A 20,051-nucleotide genomic window follows, 5' to 3' on the forward strand; every position below is an offset into this window, starting at 1 on the left:
CAGCGCGTCATAACTCTAAGAGTGCGTTTGATTCGGAGTTATTTTTGATAATCTTGGTTATTCATCCAAGGTTATCAACAAAAATCTTGTTTGGTTTAGGTATTCGATGATTCCCAAGTAATGTTCCATGCCCGACACGTCAGCAAAAGGGTCATACAGTCCGGAATCGGAAAACCTCATAAAACTAAGGTTTTTCTTGATTCCGGGGTTAACGAATTTTTTTTACCAAAAATATCCTCCGATAAGAAAAAACATGGAAAAAAGAGAAAAAATTGTAAATAATATTTAAAAATGTAAAAAAATAAAAAAAAAAATATTTAAAAAATTTTAAAATTTTTAAAAATAAATAATTTTTTAAAAAAATAATTTTAAAAAATAAAAAAAAATATAAATTTTAAAAATAAAAAATTTTAATTTTAAAAAATTTAAAAGTTTTTTAAAAAAATTAAAAATTGGAAAAAAAATTTAAAAAATAAAAAATTTATACAAATTTAAAAATTTTAAAAATAAAATAAATAAATAAAAATTAAAATTTAAAAATGTAAAAAAAATAAATAATATAAATAATATAAATAATATAAAAAAATATAAAAACATTAAAAAAATAAAAAAAACACATAAAAAAGTAAAAAAATATACAAGAAAAAGGAAAGTAAAAAACATAAAAAAATAAATAAAAATAATAATAATAATAATAATAATATTATGTATAATTGATTTTGTAACTGAGGGTAATATGGTAAAATATTAAATTAAGGTATTCATTAAAACCTTCAAACAAACAAGTTTTTGTTGCATTACCTAGGTTGAACCAAACAACATTTAGTTATATTTTATTCCCCATAACCTTGTTATGTGATTACTTGGTAATCACATAACTAAGATTATAAATGATAACTTAAACCAAACACACCCTAAGAATAATGATAATAAATTATCTGAGATGAAAGACCTATATTGATGTGAAGGTGTGAATTAAGGCATCATTATCACATCCTTAGCATGTACTAATGTCCTAAAATATATTTTTGCCTCACCAGGATTTTTCAATGTTTCTTAAAATTTTCAAAATCGATACTTTATTTCGCATAAGTCGATTAACCATGATAAATTGCTATTTTTGAAATTTTGAGGAGCAAATTGATAAAGTCAAAGCATAATTGACTTGACAGTGCCCTTAGAAAGCGGATTAACGGTTGTCATAATCTATTCTTATGAGATAATCACTTCACTACAAAAATACTCTAAGCTCTTTAGATGGAAGAACCCTAAATGAGGGTAATTTGGATCTTATCAACTGTTTGGATTCGATCAGAGACACTGCTTGATTCTTATCCATATGATAATACCTAATTGGATTTAGATATTGTTCTGATCGATAAGATCTAACTTATCCTAAATGAGATCATGAACTACCTCCACTGTTTGATTCCGTCCGAGCGTATCTCTCTCTCATATTTTATCATCTCCCGTAATAATTTTAGTAGTCATTGTGATTTATTTTTTTGTGTTGATTTAAGGATGAGTTGATGAAAAAATTAGAAATATATGAATTATCTTTTACCATATTAACTATATCAACCCACCAATTGAAGAAGGAAAAAATTTAAGGGGTTGAATTATCTGTGACGCTAAAAAATGATTAAATGAGCCCGCTCAAATTGAGCTTTTTCAGGGGATTGGTAGCTTCAATCCATTGTCATGTGATTTTTATTTACGTGTCAAATTTTTAGCCATTGAAAAATTTGAAAGAAAATTGAATAATATTTTTTATCTGATTCACTTTTGATCTACTAATCATGCGATCAATAATTTCAAGGGGTTTAATTAATTGTTTGATATTGTAGTTGGACAGGAATTGGCTGTATTCCACGTGTTAATGTTAAAATAAATTTCTATATAAATCTTAAAATATTATTTAATTTATTTGCTAGTATCTTTCATGTGATCTAATAATATAGTAAAATTTAATTATATATATTATAATTTAGTAACCCTCCTATAATACATACCTACGATAACAGATCCTGTGGTAAGGACAAGGGATCTTCGTTAGTGGAAGATTAACGACACATGGAAGTCAAAGGTCAAGAGATTCAACCCTGAGACCCGACCGACCGGATTGAGAGGGTCGACCGGCCGGGAATCTCCTGAGCTGAATGAAAGACAACCCGACTAGGGGTCGGGTTTCCAATGCTCAAGGTAAAAAGGTTTCAGGGCCGAGCGGGTTGTCAGTTCGGCCGGGGCACAAGGCAACAAAGACAGGCAGGAGCAATCTCATCCGAGTATACGACCGGGAGTCCTCCCAGTCGAACCGATACCTACAACCGGGGCAGAAGTGATATGTCTGCCGAGTGGCCGAACCGCTCGGCCCTGGAATAGACAGGAGGCGCAAGAGGACAAAAGGAGACAGGGGATAACATCATCCTCGAGACGTTTGTCGCCGACAGGCAGCAGGGTTGGCGGCCGAGCCGTACACAGGATCATACGGTGGAAGCTTCCACCGTCACATCCGGGATATGCTCGGACGATTGCGGAATGGCGTCAGGAGTACTTTTCTGACATGAACTCGTTAAGGTATGTTTGGTGAAGCGTGCATGCATCAATAAGCGTGTCCGCGCCTCCCCAGGGTCCTATATAAGGATCCCCAGACGTCGACGAAGGTATGCGCAATCCTCACTGTAGCCACAGTTACGCTGCCTCTCTCATTTCTCCTTGCCTGACTTGAGCGTCGGAGGGTCATCGCCGGGGAACCCCTCCCGGCTCGGCTTCTTTGCAGGTTCGCCGGAGGTCCACCTCGACACCAAAGGACAGCGGAGAGCGCCACATCCCCAGCGTCCGTCGACTCAGCGCTCGGACAGGATCACGATGCAATATAATTAGATGACAAATATGATATAATTTAGTAATCTTTAAGACAACTTAATAACCATAGTAATAATCATACTTAATATGTTCCTTCAAATCAGACATGCAATTCGGGATATTATGTTTATAAGTGGTTAGTCATGAGTATTTCTTGATTTATTTTGACGATCGATAAAAAGTTTTCATATGGTTAGATCTATCCTCTCAAATTCAGTATTATCTAATCTAATATTTTTTACTCCCGAAGTTATGGCGTAGGTAAGGACATCAAGTTATCACCTAGGTACTCACAGTTTGATTCATAGCTATAACGTATTTGTAGGAATTTATCCTCTAAATGAAGTACATAACCACAGGATACTGGACTTATGTGTCGTTCACCGCGAGCGCTTTCCAATTTACCTTGGCGCCTTATGAAAAATTTCCATAGGACTGAACAAGTTGCCCCAGGTTCGGTATTACCAGATTCAACATTTAGCCCCAGGGCGGATTTAGTTGATAAGTACATGAGATAATAATTATAGTAATTGGAGGGTTGAAACTCAATAGAGAATTTTATCACCTCAGTGAATCCCACTTATGTATTTGTCAATTTAAGTTTCCGTCTAATTCCTTTTTAATGATGGGGCAATCGTGAGGGACACTAATGCGTGAGACCACATTCAATAATAATGATACTTAATATAATGCAAAAGTATTTTAAAAAAATTATATAAATTCATTTAAAGATTCGTTTGCCAAGAGAGAATTTTTCACATGATCATACAAGAAATCATCTTCATATATAATGTCCTTAAAAGGAAATAAAGTCTCTCAAGGTATAGACGCATAATATTTTTGGTGTAATAATCATAGATCAATTCATAAGAACTAATGACTTAGAATTTATCCCACCATATATTTAACGTTTTGTGTATATATATTTACCTCCTTCCATATATGTGGGACTAATACTAGAAGAGTCATTGAGATAGTGGATTTACTTTAAGAGAAAATATAAAGAACAAGGAAAGTTTACTGGGATTGTTAAATATTCTTCCAACTAACTGAAATATATATATAGTCTCAAAATCTTTATGCGAGCTGCAGTGGACATAGTGGTGGATCCAAGAATTAAAGCATGGAGGGGGCGATCGCGATCTGAACTAAGCACGACCAATTTTTTCGCGGAACAAGGGGCGGTATCTTCCATCTCTACCGATGGAACCCTATAATACTAGAGGTTCCACCACCGGCAAGGGGGGAGACCACCAACACCGCCCCCTCCCTGGGTGGACGTCATCGACGTGAACGATCTAATGCAACCCAAATTTATTTTTTTAATCTTTCTTATGAGCCTGTAATAACTCTCTTATATTTCCTTTGATTGCATATAAGATGATGTTGATTCGTAAAAATTAACACATATAAATTAGTACCACCTTGATGTTAATTTACAAACCAAGTATTGGTTTATACAAATCACCACCATCTTGGTGCTAGTGCTGGTCTTTAAAGATCAGCACCACTTTGGTGTTGGTTTGTAGAAACCAGCACCAAGATGATGTTGATTTTACAAACAAGCACCAAGGTGGATGATGCTAGTTTGGTAGTGTCAGCACCACCTTGGTACCGATTTTTACAAACCAATAGAAAGGCAGACGGTGCTAGTTTGGTGGTGGCAGCAGCACCTTGGTACTGATTTTTACAAACCAGCATTAGCACCAAGGCAGTGTTGGGTTCTTCAAATTAGCACCACTTTAGTGCTGACACTATCAAACCAGCACCATCCACTTTAATGCTGATTTCTATAAACCAACACCACTTGGTGTTGATTTACGAATCAAGTACTAATTTCTACAAACTAGCACCACTTGATGTTGGTCTTAAAGACTAATATGTTGGAGCTGGTCTTTAAACCAACTCCAACGTTGTAGCTGGTCTGTAAACTAGTTCCAACCTTGTAGTTGGTCTTTAAACACTGGCACCATCTTTGTGCTGGTTTCTACAAACTAACACCAAGGTGAATATTGCTAGTTTAGTGGTGTCAGTACTATCTTAGTATTGGATTTTTACAAACTAGCACTATCTTGTATGCAATCAAAAGAGAGAGAAAAGAGTTATGGTATACAGATGAAATAAATTAAAAATAGAGAGAAAAAAGAGTTATGGTATACAGATAAGATAAATTAAAAATATAGATTTTAGTTGTATCATATCATCAACGTAAGATATCCATCGCCACTCATATAAATAAAATATAAATATCAAAACATCAAGAGTACAACACATGAAAATTAATAGGCCTTATTGTATCAGAAAATGTCAAATTAATATGAATTTACACTCCTATAAATTTTTCACTGTACACCTAATAAAAAAACAAATTGTTCTTATCATTCATAATACGATGTGTTGTGAGTAGTTCCAAAAATAAGATAGGTCGAAAGTCAAGTTGATATGATGGTTAAATTAAGGTGAGGTGGTAATTAAAGTCAGGATATACATATTTGGATGAACTCTCTCTCCTGTGCAAGTCTTTCAGCATACAGTCGATTGGACATACGGGACTTAGCTCCTCACTTCTCCTGTGTAAGTCTCTCATCATACAATTAGTCGGGCCCTAGAGCCGACTCGATATACGGAGCTTAGCTCCCCACTTCTCCTGTATAAGTCTCTCAACATACAGTCGGTCGGGCCCGAGAGCTGGTCAGACATACAGGGCTTAACTCCCCACTACTGTTGTGCTAGTCTCTCATCCTACATCCGCTTGGTCCCAGAGCCGGTCTGACCTCCAAATTCAGTTCCTTATTGCTCCGGGCCACGACTCCTAGTCTACATTCGCTTAGCCACAGAGTCGGTCAAACCTATTGGGCTCAGCTCCCTGCTCTTCACATAGTCACGGTTCTCAGCATGAACTCAGTTGGCTTCAAGCCGATCGAACTCCCTTTAAGAGGCAACATTGTAAGAGATGTTGGTGCAATCAACCTAGGTTTTGATGTGTGTGTCAAAGAGTTTAAGTTAGACTTTCATATATACTTGATATGTGTTTGAGTCTTGCAGGACTTGGAGAAATACATGTGTGTGGGAAGCTCATCCAAGGGCTCGGATCGTTGAGTCGGTGAAGGGTGGTGTGCAAGACATCCGAGGGACCGCAGGATGAGGAGCAATGGAGTGGAGCCGAGGGAAGTGGACTTCAAGGCACCGTGAAGGATGGCACGGAGAGGAACCGCGTGCTCGGGTGCATCTAAGGGACGAAGGTCGAGGAAGAGAACTTCAAAGGTAACTCCGAAAAGGATGAGAGGAGTGAATGTACTGGGACCAGTCGACTGGTAATGGGACCAGTCGACTGGTAATGGGACCAGTCGACTGATCCAGCTTCACAGAATGCATAGAAGCATTCTATGCTTGTCGGCTACGGGGACCAGTCGACTGGTACATAGTCGTTGGCAGAATTTGACTTTCTGTAAAGAGTCGTTGGCTGGGTTCAACGACACCAGTCGACTGGTGCTTGGACCAGTCGACTGGTGTCGGGCTTTGAGTTGATTTGTGATCAACTATCTCCTCTTATTTAAGGGATGCTTTGGGGCTTGAAGAAGGTTACTGGTGCTAATTGTAAACCTTTTTAGTCTTGCCCAAAGCTTCCAAGTCTACTCTCTTCCTCTCCAACCCTAAGTTTCATCTTGTAAAGAGGAAGAGAAATTTGTGAGAGGTTTGCTCCACCGAGAAGGAGAAGCTCTAGCCGGAGATTGTCGGGGACTGATCCACCGAAGGATCAAGGGATCGTCCACCTCAAGGACACGCCGTGGAGTAGGAGCAAGCAATCTCCGAACCACGTTACATCGAGTGTGTTAGCGTTTGTATTCGTGTTTGTGTTTCATTGCTTTGTTTAATTAGTATATTTCGCCGTGCACTAACCATCTTGTAGAGAAGAAATCACATTGGGGGTGGCCTAGCTATCCAACCCCCCCTTTCAAGCCGACCATCGATCCTCCTACAAGAGAATCGTAACAGCTTGTCAAAGAATATTCTATTACTGTCATATATACAGAATAAAGTCTTCCTCTGCCTATAAAAAGGTCGTCTTACATCCTCCAGTACCCAACATATTCTAACACATGATATTCTTTGCTATCTCATTAATGCAGAAGCTATGAGCGGCGGTATAAAAATGGGTCTTTTCTGTTGGCCATAGACGACGCTTACGTACATAGACTCACGTGTACGTACGTCTGCGTATCCACACTACTGTTCTATTGTTTATCTTCTTCTCTATTTTTCGCTCGGCTACTATTCTGACTTGAGCATGGTTTTTCATATGCTAGGAATTCCCTTCCTGATTCTTTCTCTAACATTCTTGTTGGCTTTGTCTATAGTGTGTATAGGCCCACATTAGATAATGGTAAGTAGGGTTTTAAGTTTATAATGAAAACTCAATTAGATGATCTTAAGCGCTCGCCGTAAGTCTTTTTCGATTTATCATGGTGACCGATGAAAAAATTACCTGGAACTAATCATCCAGGGCTAATCAATAAGGTAATTAAATTTATCATTTTTTTCTAACTATTTTAATTTTAATTCAGATGTTGTTGTCGGGTATAAACTGATAACATATATATACCGTCTTAGTTGGTAAGTTATTTTTTTTCAACTAAGTTATTTTTTTTTAGTTTTATGAATATAATTTTCAATATATATATATATATTCATTGAGTTTATTAAAATTTTGATAAATAAAAAATGTATACCCGTTGGACTAGTTAGAGCTGATTACTTATCGTTCTTGTTCCCTTAGTCACATAAAAAAGTGGGCCTTCTCTCCACCATCAACTATTTCGTTGTGCGGCTGTGATGTTCCCCTCCGGCTGCAGCTTCTGCCTCCTCCGGCTGCCGCCGTGGCGGAGAATACCTTTGCCATGTCCACGTCCATCACAACTGCTAACAGCGATCGGCAGAAATTTTCACAGAATTTCACCAACCTGCCTATTTCATAAGAGAACTATAATTTCATTTTGTCTCCTTTACTTTCAAGTTTGTTTTATTTTTCCTCATAAATTATTTTGTGAAAAATTGACCAAATAGGCCCTTAACATTTTGGGAATATTGAATTTGGGCTCCCTATTCGGATGTGCATAGTCTGGAATAATAAATCCTATTGCACTAAAATATTCTTTTTTGGACAATTTTTTTTCCCTTTTGCATCAAAATAAATTTATGCTACACCAACAAATTGGTTAGTACAGTAGTAATTGAGAGAGATTTTTCAATAAATATGGATAGTTTCAATTCTTAGAATAGCACTTTTAATAAAGACTATCCCGAAATGAAAATTGCCTGGTGTATAGAAATATTCATCTTTTATATTTTTTTTCTTCAAAATAAGAGCTATTAAACTCATTATATATTTTTAAAATATAAATGCCAATTAATTATCTATAATAAACCCATCTCGATCAAAGGTGCATTTCAATTATTAAACGGGCATTGAGGAATTAATGCCTTCTCATAGGATCTGTAATTAAATTTTTTATTATCCCTCCCTTTTCACTCTTACGTTTTTTAGCACCAATAAAGAGAGACAACGCCTAACCTAAGAAGACATAAAGAAGGTGCTTCTTAGCATGGTCCTTGCATTCTTTCACACTGAGTGAAGGTAAGGTAAGCCACGTCACTTTTACTCAAACCCAAAAATAGTTGCACAACATTGCATCGAGTTGAACTCTAAACTAATTCCATCATTTCTTAATGAACTAGATTTCTAGTCATATGACTACGTACATAATTAAGTGTCATATTGCATCCAAACTGCTCCCGATGTAGGGTTGAGCTGGTTAGTACAGGGCAGAATTACTATCATAAAACAAGAGTTTGAATTTTGGCAAAGCCGAGGAAAAAAAACCCTCCTCCGTATTGATCAACTATAGCTTCCCAATTTACCTTCTCACAGATGGTTATGGGGTCGACTGTGTGGGACCAGGAGCTGACCGTGTGGGACCGTTGGGTGGTGGATTCCACCTTTTACTACCATATTGCCATCCAAACCTAATTAATTACCTTTAGTCAAAAATATTTTATTTGGTACACTTGGTTTTAACAAGATGGAATAATAACATATATTTGTCACATAAACATGGTAAAAAGTTCGTGGGAGTGACATTTCCAACCTTCCTAGCTCTTGAATACTCATCCTTTGTCTACAAGGAACATGGGACCCTTCCACTAGTAGACAAAATGAACTAAAGAGCTATTGTTATAGTAATAAAAATATGAGAAAGTTAGTATGTCTTTGTCCAAAGTAGTGGCCAACATCTAAACTTAATTTCACATGGTAGCACATCTCCTCATGGTGGGTCAATCATGTCTTCCATACTTGTTTTTTTAGGAAAAAAAAGTTGTAAACTCATCATTTTTTCCTCCTCATTCAACTAAACTCAATTCTTCTTTCTTTTTTTTTTAAAGAAGACTTCCATAGCTTAGTCACAGTCTGATTTATTTATTTCTTTTGATCTTATTATCCATCTACTAGTTATTTAATCACCTCCACTTCCTCCACATAAATTAAGTCATGATGCATAGGCCTTTAGCCCAACTCAGTAGTCACTGTGTCTTACTTCAAGAGGACAACTCTAGTATTCTAATTGATGTTCTTGATTAGATAAGCATGTACGCCTAACTCACTGTAAATTATATGCAATTCTCTCTCTCTCTCTAGATTCTGTAATAGGACACCAACTGAGAGGAATCATGCAAATGATTGGTCCGTTGCTTGGAGAAAGAGAGAAAGGAAGATGATGAAGATGCATGCCCTCTGGGATCAGGTAATGAAGAATTCACTGAGATTCATTTGGAAGTATTTTTCGAAATCATTTTTGAGTTTTTATCCTATCTCCTTTTTTGGATCTAGCTCTCTCTCAGTTTGCTTTGCTGATTTGTTTATGGCTTTTGTTTTCAGAAAATTAACTTCTGGTCTGTGAGATTTGAAGTATATTATTCATGCATGTACTCTTACTGATTATTTGTGTTTTTGTTTTCAGGAAACTTTTGATCTCATTATTTCATGCTGGTTTTGATCATCCCTTGTGGATTTCTCACACTGTACTTTGTTTATTATATATATATATATATTTTGTTTTTAGAGAACTTTTGCTCTCATTTTGACAACATTTCCATGCTTGCTTGCGCAAAGAATTCAGTAAGATTTGAAACTCAATATGATTCCTCATTCTTAATAATAATTTTTAAAACTATTTATCTTTGTCATTTTACTTGTTATACATCAAGTTTTTTGGCCGGTTAAGGAATGATCTATGATTTCTTAGGTACTCAAGATAATTTTTTTCATCCTTTTATTCAGGAATGGGCTCAAAGCTTCACCAAATAAACAAACTTTTCAACACCTTGAGAAAGAATAACAGTAATGTAGTAACTACAAAAGTGAAAAGGCTCCAATATAATGGAGAGACTCCTCGAATGCCATGGCAAGGACGACTCCTTAAGGAACACAATGCTGAGGCATGAAGAGATCTTCCGGCAGCAGGTAACGTTGCCCGTAGAAGAACTAACCGTGCCCGCTTTCCGATCGAAATCTTGAGTCACCAAGCTAACCAATGTCTGCCCGTAGGTGCATGAACTCCACCGCCTTTACCGAGTTCAAAAGATGCTGATGACCGAGTTGGGTAAGACCAGGCTCGGTCACACAAGGACTAGAAACTTTAGCAGTGCTGCTTCAACTTTAGAAACAAGTCATTCTTCTTCTCATGTCATTAATGCCAACTTGCTAAGCATTTGTCCTGGCGACCAATTGAATGTTGCGCGTGGCAAGGGCTTCAATCTCGGCCGGCCAGCCGAGGAGTTCACTTCCAAAGGGGAGAAGGGCGCCAGGCAGAAGATCAATGAAATGTGGCCTGACGATGAAAGTGAAGTTGAGTTGACACTTAGCGTAGGATGTGGTGGCCATCACACAAAAGAACAAGCGAATTCTTCTTCTTCTTCATCTTCTTCTTCTTCTGGTTTGGACAGGAAAAGGCTCAAGAGCCCCCCTTGGCTTATGCAGGGTCTAAATTTGAACACCACATGAAACCATACATAACAATTCTAGTTCTTGTCCTTCTTTCTTTCTTTTTCTTCTGGCATTCTTACAAAGATTCATGGTTTGAAAAGAGGACCTACAACATTGATGGATAAGTTTTTTTCTTGATTATGTTTGTTCTGCCATTGAGATTAAACTAAATTAATACTGTGCTTACTAATTATTCATGGATGGATGAAGCTAATAAATCCACCAGCTAGCAAATTAAACATGAGGTGGTTAATTATTACATTTATAGTTTATTTCTTAGCACCTTTAGCTAAACATTTAGTTGCCTATGTTCTCTGTGTTAGTTTAGCGTAGACAGAAATAAGCTAAACCAGTGGCTCAAGATGATTCAAGCTCAAATAAAAATAATAAGTTGATCAATTAGTTTGTCAAACTCAAAGCCAAAATGTTTTAAATCTAAATTGATAATAAATTCTCTCAATTAAGCTTATAAACTCATCATTTTGGTGGCACACAATGTCTATAAATTGGGATTTTGCTATCTCTCATGTATAACTTGAAGCCCTCTTTGAGATCTAAAATCTTAATCAATTACTATTGATACAAACAATCAGAAGCTCAGGTTAATAAAAGATTAATATTATTTTATATCGACTCTTTGACCTATCATATAAACATGACTTTCACAAGTTAGGCCATCTTGGTGATATATAGGAGCTCGTTTTATTCTTCTCATGATCACCAATCGAATGAAAAAAAATTGGATAGATCACAACTCTATATACTTTTAAATTAACCTTCAAAAATTACACTCTAGTTTATACATCCAACTCTCTCTTGAATTTGCACAAGAAAATTAAAGGTACTAATATTCTATATATGGCCAAGTTGGAAGTCCTTTTTTTTTTTTTTTTGGAAAAGTTTGGATAACTTGTAACTCTATGATTCCTTTCGTCACCCACCAAAAACGTACAATCAACATGCTTATATAATTAATTCATAACGCACATGCCCCTAAACTCATCACATGTAGTGCCCTAACTCACTCACTAAATGCCACATCCCTTGGGTCCCAATCCCCTCATCCAATCCCTTGGAACAGCCAAATCCTTTCATGTGCTCTCCTAATGCTTCCATGTGCCATGCTCACTTGCTTCTTCCTCAAACACTAGTTCAACCTAAAAAATAATAAAATCCAAAGAGACACAGGAAGAAGTCTCCTTCCAATTTAGCCAACTAACCAACAAAAGATTGTGTTTAAATGCCTTAAATTGTAGGGCATTCCATCTGTGGTCCGTCACAAGAACCCGACAACCCTACAACACCTCATATGATAACGTTAAGTGCCTCATCTTCTCATGTTTCCCTTCCTCCAATGCAAACATTTGTGACGTCCTGTTATATGTGTTGTCATATCTACATAGCCATTGAATTCTTTGAAACAAGCATAAAAGAATGAGAGGAGGAAGCCAACACATGGGCCCTAATTTGTTTATCAAACTTTTTGTCATGAAAATTGGATTAATTATATCACCATATACTATTATAATTCGGTCTAGTTGTCTAGTTTTATCAATGAAGTTGGTTTATCAATGACTCTAACAAGAAAAATACCTTTGAACAATAGTTGTACACACACACACACTCTGTGTTTTATACTTTTCTTGGTATCTTCATGGTATAGGAAAATGACCAACTTCTTACATATCATTGTAAGAAGTCTATCAAAGAACAATAGCCATATTACAAGTAGGATCAATTTGATATGAGTGGATGAAAAATTGATTGGAGGGCTAAAGATATTGATGTGGTTATTGGCCACATCTAGGCCATGGAAGAAGCAATATCAAAACTCGATATCTTAATTAGAGAGCAATGTGATGTTAGGTGTTAGATTTGGAGCTTAGTGGGCACAAGAAACAAAGGAACAAAGATGTCCCTTGGTTGGCATTATAAATATAGATAACAAGGACTTCTAATTCAATACTACAAACTATAGCTAGCAAAAGTGTTGATCATTAATTTGCATACCTCGACGACTTGTTCTTGCCTACCCTTTCCTCTTCATTTAATTCCTTAGTTGATTTTGGAGATGCCAAAGTTTCAAAGATTTAGAGGAGTGAGGCAAAGGCATTGGGGCTCATGGGTCTCTGAGATCAGGCACCCCACTCTGTAAATTTCCTCACTTTTTTATTATTTTTATTTTTTATAAATAGTATGTTCAGTGAAAGTTAGATTTAATTTCGTTCCAAGATGTTGTTCTTGATTAGATTATAATCATATTAAATATATTATCACACTTTGAATGGTTAGAAAGACAAGGATATGGTTGGGCACATATGAGACAGCGGAGGATGCAGCGCGAGCCTACGATGAAGCGGCTCGGCTCATGTGCGGACCGAGAGCCCGAACCAACTTCCCCCTTGATCAAAACTCATGGACCTCAACCTTCACGCTTTCACCCGGGCTCATGGCGAAGTTGGAGAAATGTTGCTTGGCATCGTCATTACAAGGTGACGGCGATAGATCAGGGAAAGAGGAGAAAGGCAAGCACAAGCAAATAGTGGATGATCAGTACATCGAGGAGATGATTGAAGAGCTCACCTATAATGGTTCTTTCGAGATATCTACCTCTAAATGGGTTTCTTCTCTTGTCACTCGTGAATGATTCGAATTCAAATGGTTATATATACTTGTGAATGAACTGTAGTGGTATATTTTATTTAGTGGTATTGATTGTTGTCTTGATTATGTGGTTAGTTTGATACAAGTAAAATAATGATCTAAAATGAGAGAGTAAATTCGACTCAATTACTACTAAATAATCATGGGTATTTGATGGGCCCAATTAAGTGGGCCTTCTAAAAAAGTAACCGGGCCGAAATTATGGCTTCTACCATTTAAATAAGGCGGCTTCATTCATGGCAGCTTGGGTCGATCCCAGATCGACGAACCCTAGAACTAGAAGCCATGGACTCGTCGTCGTCGTCGGCGTTGGCGAGACAGACATGGGAGCTGGAGAACAACATCGTGGCGGTGGATGGCAGTTCCGGGGCAGCCGGCGCTGATGCGGACGCGATCTACTTCTACGATGAGGCGGCGCAGGTCAAGTTCCAGCAGGAGAAACCATGGGCGCAAGATCCCAACTACTTCCGTCGCGTGAAGATCTCGGCACTAGCGCTGCTGAAGATGGTAGTGCACGCCCGCTCAGGCGGAACCATCGAGGTCATGGGCTTGATGCAGGGGAAGACTGAAGGCGATACCTTCGTCGTCATGGATGCCTTTGCGCTTCCAGTGGAGGGCACGGAGACCCGCGTCAATGCCCAGGCTGACGCAAACGAGTACATGGTGGAGTACTCGCAGACCAACAAGCAGGTGAGGTGTCCCCTTTTCCGTCCCCCCGTTAACATTCATTCCTACCTAGCATTTTCTTTCTTTTTCATGTGAATGTAGAATGAATTTTCTTAGTCATTGTTTTTAATTCATTAAAATTAAAGACAAATACTTGCAAAGTGCATCTCAAGTTTCTTCTTGTTATTTGTTCTCTGTTATCTGTTATACGAAAGTTAATTCCTTGGTTTGTTCTAGTATATGGCATGTTTTATGTGGATAACTCGTATTTTAGAAGGTCAATGAATTTAGAATGTTGGCGAATGGACTTGTCTTTAATTTTTCATGTTCTTGGAGTTATCACCCTTGATTTTATGAGAGTGTTTTTTTGTGTCCTGTTTAAATTGGTTTAGATTAACCAAATAGGATATTTTAATTGCACATTGTCATATGCAGTCGCTATACGTTCAGCTTCGAATCCTGCCTTTTATAAGGTGACGATGGTTCTTACTAAAACCAAGCGGGGGTTTATTTAAAATCCATAATTATTGACATGACCTTATATGGTACTATGCTGCATATTGCATGCTATATAGCTTCTTTCGCAAACCACTTAAAAATGTTCCTTGTTACTAACCGAAGAAATAAACTTCAAGCTCTCCCCTTATGTAGTCAGTCTAAACATGTTGGTTTGTAAGTGATAACTTATCGTTACACAAATATGCTCTTAGTAACTGCTTAGCATATAATTGAACTTTCCATGTAATAAATCTATAAGTTCTTTATTATGCTGATGGTCATGAGGTGTATGCTCACTTTTCTTATATCACAGTAACTTTGTATGTCACACTATGCACAATGCCATGTTTTTAGTAATATTTGTCTTTCATATTAGTTTAAGTTCTCTTGTATGGAAAACAAATAGGCTGGACGGTTGGAAAATGTAGTGGGCTGGTATCACTCCCACCCTGGCTATGGTTGCTGGTTATCAGGCATTGATGTGTCGACACAGATGGATAATCAGCAATTTCAGGAGCCTTTCTTAGCTGTTGTAGTTGATCCTACAAGGACTGTCTCAGCTGGAAAAGTGGAGATTGGTGCATTTAGGACATATCCTCGAGGATACAAACCACCCGATGAACCTGTGTCTGAATACCAAACCATCCCACTTAACAAGATTGAGGATTTCGGGGTTCACTGTAAACAGGTACAAAGTTTTGAAGCACACTTTCCTTTGTCTTGGGCACCTACACGCTTATGCACTTATATGTATCCTCCACTTTGGTGCAGTATTATGCATTAGACATAACTTATTTCAAGTCTTCCTTGGATTCACACCTCCTGGATCTACTCTGGAACAAGTATTGGGTCAACACACTGTCGTCTTCTCCTCTACTTGGAAATCGAGACTATGTTGCTGGTCAAATTTCAGATTTGGGTAAATTTTACTCTATGATTTGTGTATTTTAACTACTACATAAATTCTCCTATATGTGTGTTGATCTCCTGTGCCATTTTCTTCTATAATATTGCAGTTCGTATTCTCTGTTTAGTATATACTCTTACAGAGATCTGATCTAGATCGTAATTGCAGTGGAAAAGCTGGAACAAGCTGAAAATCAACTGGCTCATACACGATTTGGATCCTTTCTTTTGCCTTCACAACGAAAGAAAGAGGTTTCTTGTTCATTTTTTATTTGCTAGGCACATGCTCTATGTACGTTTTAAATACGTTCATGGGATATCATAATTTGATTCTGACTTTATGGATTCATGCACAATTTCCTACTAGAACTTAGAAGTACCCATACATAGTATTGTAACTTGGATGTGTCTTTCACAAATTTATGCACAATTTGCTACTAGAACTTCTTGTATGGTAACTTGAATGTCACTTTTACAAATTTTTGCAATTGCAGCCTGAGGAATCTCAACTGACCAAGATAACACGCGATAGCTCCAAAATTACCGTGGAACAGGTGCACGGTCTCATGTCTCAGGTAACAACAATCTAACCCAAGTTTCCAGTACTTACTTTGTTTGGCATTGAACTACTTATTGTAACTGTTTTGCTCATCCTTCCATTTAGGTTATCAAGGACATTCTCTTCAACTCTGTTGGTCATTCGAGCCGATTACGCGCTAGCCTTCCTGATTTGACTGAACCGGAACCCATGGTTGAATCTTGAAAGATGGGAAACCAATGCACCCTTTCGTTCTTATTGCAATACAACTTGTTGAAAGTTTTGTATGGCTTTTTGCCGTCCTCTTATGCGTAGGATGTCTTGGCGCCTGCAACAACTGAGAACAGTAAAGTATCAGCAAGAGGTTATGTCAGCTACTTCCTCTGTTAATGTCTGATGCTTTACAAGTTGTTTTGGTTTTTTTATGGCTAATTAATTTGAAAGTTATATATAGCTTAAAAGTAAGTAATACGTGGATATGGTTGAAGTACAGATGAGGTCTTGTAGAGATGTCAAGTTAATCGGATAAGTTTTCTTATCATTCTCTAGATCAGATAAGTTAGCTTTATAATAAAATTTAATCGAAGTATCCCAGAGAGAAACTTGCCATCATAATTTCGAGGTAAGCTAGTTCCTCAAAGATTACATTATATATATATATATATATTATCATTTAAAATAAGAGAAAATTTGTATGTAATTTTTATTGCAAATAAAATTTTACATGAATGTGGTCCCGATAAATTTTTTTATTTTCATTCACTAGTCAAATATATTTATCTGGTTATTTTTGATATTTTTAAGGATAAATATTTTTAAAATAAATATATAGTTTTTTAAATTCAATATATTAAATTAAAATTTAATATATATTTTATTAAATTGTGCATATTTTTTTCATCTCAATTGCATGGTAAGTATATTAAATTTTCTTTAAATGTACTTAATTATGAAAAATATATTAAATTTTTTAAAAATGGTATTGAATTTAACAGGAAAAAAAATTGTGTTAAATTTAATAAAAAATATATTCGTAAAGTGCTGAATTTAATAGGTAAATTTTTTATATTTAAAAAAATATGAGGGATAATTTTGATAGAAAATATATTTAAGTCTAGAATAAAGTCTTCAATTTAAGAAAAATTATATTTATTTTTGGATTTTTATATTTAAAAAATTTAAAGAGTAATTAAATAATAATATTTACATTGAAGTAAATACAATTTTACAGGTAAAGAATTAAAATAAAGTTTACTGTGATCGAGGACTTTCTCTAATTTACAGTTAAAAACATCTCACCATTTGAACTTTGTTTCATTCAAAATGAGAGTTTAGAATAGTTGAAAATGCATTTTAAAAGTAGTTTTAAAATTCCTACATTTTTACCTTTAACAGCTAACACCAAAATTTTATTTTATTTGACGAAATAAGTGCTGAATTATGACATACTCTTAGAGTTTATTATTTATTAAAATTAATTAATTAATAAAATGAAGAGGTTGAAATTTAGAAGCAATTTTTTTAAGGATAAAAAGATAAATTTCAAAGAGCGAAAAAAATACTTTGTTTTTTTTTTTGAAACAATAACAAAATAAAAACAAATACCTCTCCATGATCATATAAACTTCTTATTGGGCTGGGCTTTTGTTATCATTCTTATTCGGCGATCATAAATGATGGTTTAGGGTGATAAAAATTATCACGAGTAACGATAAAGATAGCATGCATGATTAGAGCTTTTAGTTAGGGTGACAAAATTTTAGATGATCTATTTATACCTCACAAGTTTTTAAATAATTTTAGAAGTTTAAATGCGAGCCAAAAGGCGAGTTAAAATGATTGTTTTTGTGTGGCAGAGTTGCAAATGGTGAAACAAATATCATATATTTTTACTAAATAAAAAATTAATTTTCACAATGCTCATATTTTTCATTGATAAAAAGAATTCAATTATTTTGATTTCTTTATGCAAAGCTAAACATTACAAACAATAAGCGTTTTCCAAGCCAATATTTTCCCAAAGTAAACAACCCCCTCCTCAGTATAAAGTTTATTCTTTTTTTAATAGTTATAAATTTAGAGAGGATAAATTAATAGTATACTTTTGAGGATATATAGCAAACATTGAAAAAAAATAATAAAAAGGGTTTAAAAAAAAGAATTATAAAATTTTAGTATATTTTACAACTGTAGCAACCATTTGTCACTTACAAATTTCTAACAAAGAGAATTAGAATAGAATGTTTATTTCCAAGACTTTTATTTTAATTTATAGGTTGAAGAGTGAAAGTAGGTGTGCTGTCCTCATATAGCTAAGAATCTAATATTATTCCTAGTCCAATTAAATTTTTGATTATGCTAGAAAAAAATCAATTATTTTAGTAGTCAATTTTCAGGAATCAAAATAATAATAAATAAATAAATAAACTGAAAAATATATACCTCAGTTGTGTACTTGTGTAGGGCACATACAAGATATGATATGCACTAACCTTTTCCAATTAATCTAAAATTTGCATATATATTTTTTTCTCTTTTTATTTTTAAATTTTATTGTGATTGTATGAAAGCATGAGGGAAAAGTACAATAAACTTTTAAAAGTTGAAATCTGATTTCACCTACTAATTAAAATGATTGATATATGTTAAATTATTGTGTTCTTAAGTTCAAAGTGTGTGAAAGTGGGGTTTCACAATTTACTTGTGCCGAGTGGCACATCACCAACTGCTTTGTGGCAATTCAGTCTCTGTACTTCTGCTGGATGCCTCGATTTTTCTCTTTGTTCTGGTTATGACGTCGCTTGCACGCATGCGCAAGTGTCTTCTTCTATTAAAGCTTTTTCTTTAAAGGGGACGCCACATTAGCGGTTTTGAAAGGCGATTTCATACTGTCTAAAAGAGCATAAATCATGAGGCATGAGACCTTTACTCTAGTTCGTAAAAGACTATTGTGTTTGCCCCAGCTAGTATTCTCATTAATTTATCTTAAAATTAATACGTAAGAGATAAATAATAAATGATTATTAGTTCTAATTAACACATGATGAAGTCATTTTCTCAACTATACCAATATTCAAATCTAAGTTATGAGACGTTAACTCTGACACAATAGCGAAGAAGTCAGAGAGCCAATGTCTTCTACTATATATTATAAAATTATGATGATCTAGTAATTAACAACTTCGTCTAAAATGATTTTGTTGCTTTTATTATTGCCTGCCTCCCACTTTATTTAATTTGACTGCCTTCGTTTGAAAATTGAGAGGTTTCTTACCAGCATTATAGCACTACCATTGGCATTGACATTGGCATATAATTAATAATAAGACAAATATATAAAGGACTAAAAGGAGATAAAATATAAATTGTAAGAGAGTTATTTATTTATTGTAAAAATAATCGCAGACTAGCAATAATCGCAGACACATTCTTTTAGTCTACTGAGCATTTTTTTTACTATTTCTTATTCATCCAAAATCAGACCAAATAAAATTTTTTACTATATATATAAAACGTGATATTAGTATGGGCACTGGACCCATGCAGTGAGATTCTCATGCGCGTCGATTATGCTACTAAAATATGTGTATATATATCTTGCACAATTTATTTGCACACTCAAAAAATAATAATTTTCTTTACTTTTTTTATATTTAATACTATAATCTAACTTTTAAATTCTCAAATTAAAAATTTATTAATATAATCAAGACTATGAGTTTTAAAAAATAAATAAATAAAAATCATCGATTTCTATAGCTGTGAGTGACACTCACAACTGTCATCTATTATTGCCATCTAGAATAACGTCTATGTACATAAAGTTTTAATACCCTGCATACATATTTCTTTTCTCAATTTGAATTTTTTTTA

The 20,051-nt window shown here is 35.2% G+C and overlaps 3 protein-coding genes across 3 annotated transcripts; all 3 read left to right on the forward strand.

The window, feature by feature from the left end:
• The first annotated feature begins 9,337 nt into the window (after positions 1 to 9,337).
• On the forward strand, positions 9,338 to 11,047 carry LOC121990589. Its single transcript, XM_042544699.1, has 3 exons — positions 9,338 to 9,665; positions 10,202 to 10,384; positions 10,469 to 11,047. Exons 2-3 carry the CDS (start codon positions 10,301 to 10,303, stop codon positions 10,922 to 10,924), a joined length of 540 nt encoding a protein of 179 aa, XP_042400633.1. The 5' UTR covers positions 9,338 to 9,665; positions 10,202 to 10,300; the 3' UTR covers positions 10,925 to 11,047.
• Positions 11,048 to 12,859: 1,812 nt separating this feature from the next.
• Positions 12,860 to 13,677, forward strand: LOC121989254 (ethylene-responsive transcription factor ERF003-like). The gene is made up of 2 exons (XM_042543173.1): positions 12,860 to 13,057; positions 13,199 to 13,677. The coding sequence occupies exons 1-2, from the start codon at positions 12,978 to 12,980 to the stop codon at positions 13,551 to 13,553; spliced, it is 435 nt and encodes a 144-aa protein (XP_042399107.1). The 5' UTR covers positions 12,860 to 12,977; the 3' UTR covers positions 13,554 to 13,677.
• Positions 13,678 to 13,787: 110 nt separating this feature from the next.
• Positions 13,788 to 16,649, forward strand: LOC121989253 (COP9 signalosome complex subunit 5-like). The gene is made up of 6 exons (XM_042543172.1): positions 13,788 to 14,260; positions 15,141 to 15,422; positions 15,506 to 15,653; positions 15,810 to 15,892; positions 16,135 to 16,215; positions 16,305 to 16,649. The coding sequence occupies exons 1-6, from the start codon at positions 13,856 to 13,858 to the stop codon at positions 16,401 to 16,403; spliced, it is 1,098 nt and encodes a 365-aa protein (XP_042399106.1). The 5' UTR covers positions 13,788 to 13,855; the 3' UTR covers positions 16,404 to 16,649.
• Positions 16,650 to 20,051: the final 3,402 nt, after the last annotated feature.

This window comes from Zingiber officinale, chromosome 6B, assembly GCF_018446385.1.
Source record: "Zingiber officinale cultivar Zhangliang chromosome 6B, Zo_v1.1, whole genome shotgun sequence".
NCBI classification, from domain to species: Eukaryota; Viridiplantae; Streptophyta; class Magnoliopsida; order Zingiberales; family Zingiberaceae; genus Zingiber; species Zingiber officinale.

Bases quoted from the DNA above. Each gene is read 5' to 3' on its own strand.
- LOC121990589 (XM_042544699.1), top strand. From the start codon at position 10,301: ATGGAGAGACTCCTCGAATGCCATGGCAAGGACGACTCCTTAAGGAAC. The intron at 10,385-10,468 runs GTAACGTTGCCC...GTCTGCCCGTAG, and splicing joins AAGAGATCTTCCGGCAGCAG to GTGCATGAACTCCACCGCCT.
- LOC121989254 (XM_042543173.1), top strand. From the start codon at position 12,978: ATGCCAAAGTTTCAAAGATTTAGAGGAGTGAGGCAAAGGCATTGGGGC. The intron at 13,058-13,198 runs GTAAATTTCCTC...TTGAATGGTTAG, and splicing joins GAGATCAGGCACCCCACTCT to AAAGACAAGGATATGGTTGG.
- LOC121989253 (XM_042543172.1), top strand. From the start codon at position 13,856: ATGGACTCGTCGTCGTCGTCGGCGTTGGCGAGACAGACATGGGAGCTG. The intron at 15,423-15,505 runs GTACAAAGTTTT...ACTTTGGTGCAG, and splicing joins TCGGGGTTCACTGTAAACAG to TATTATGCATTAGACATAAC. The intron at 15,654-15,809 runs GTAAATTTTACT...TCGTAATTGCAG, and splicing joins TGGTCAAATTTCAGATTTGG to TGGAAAAGCTGGAACAAGCT.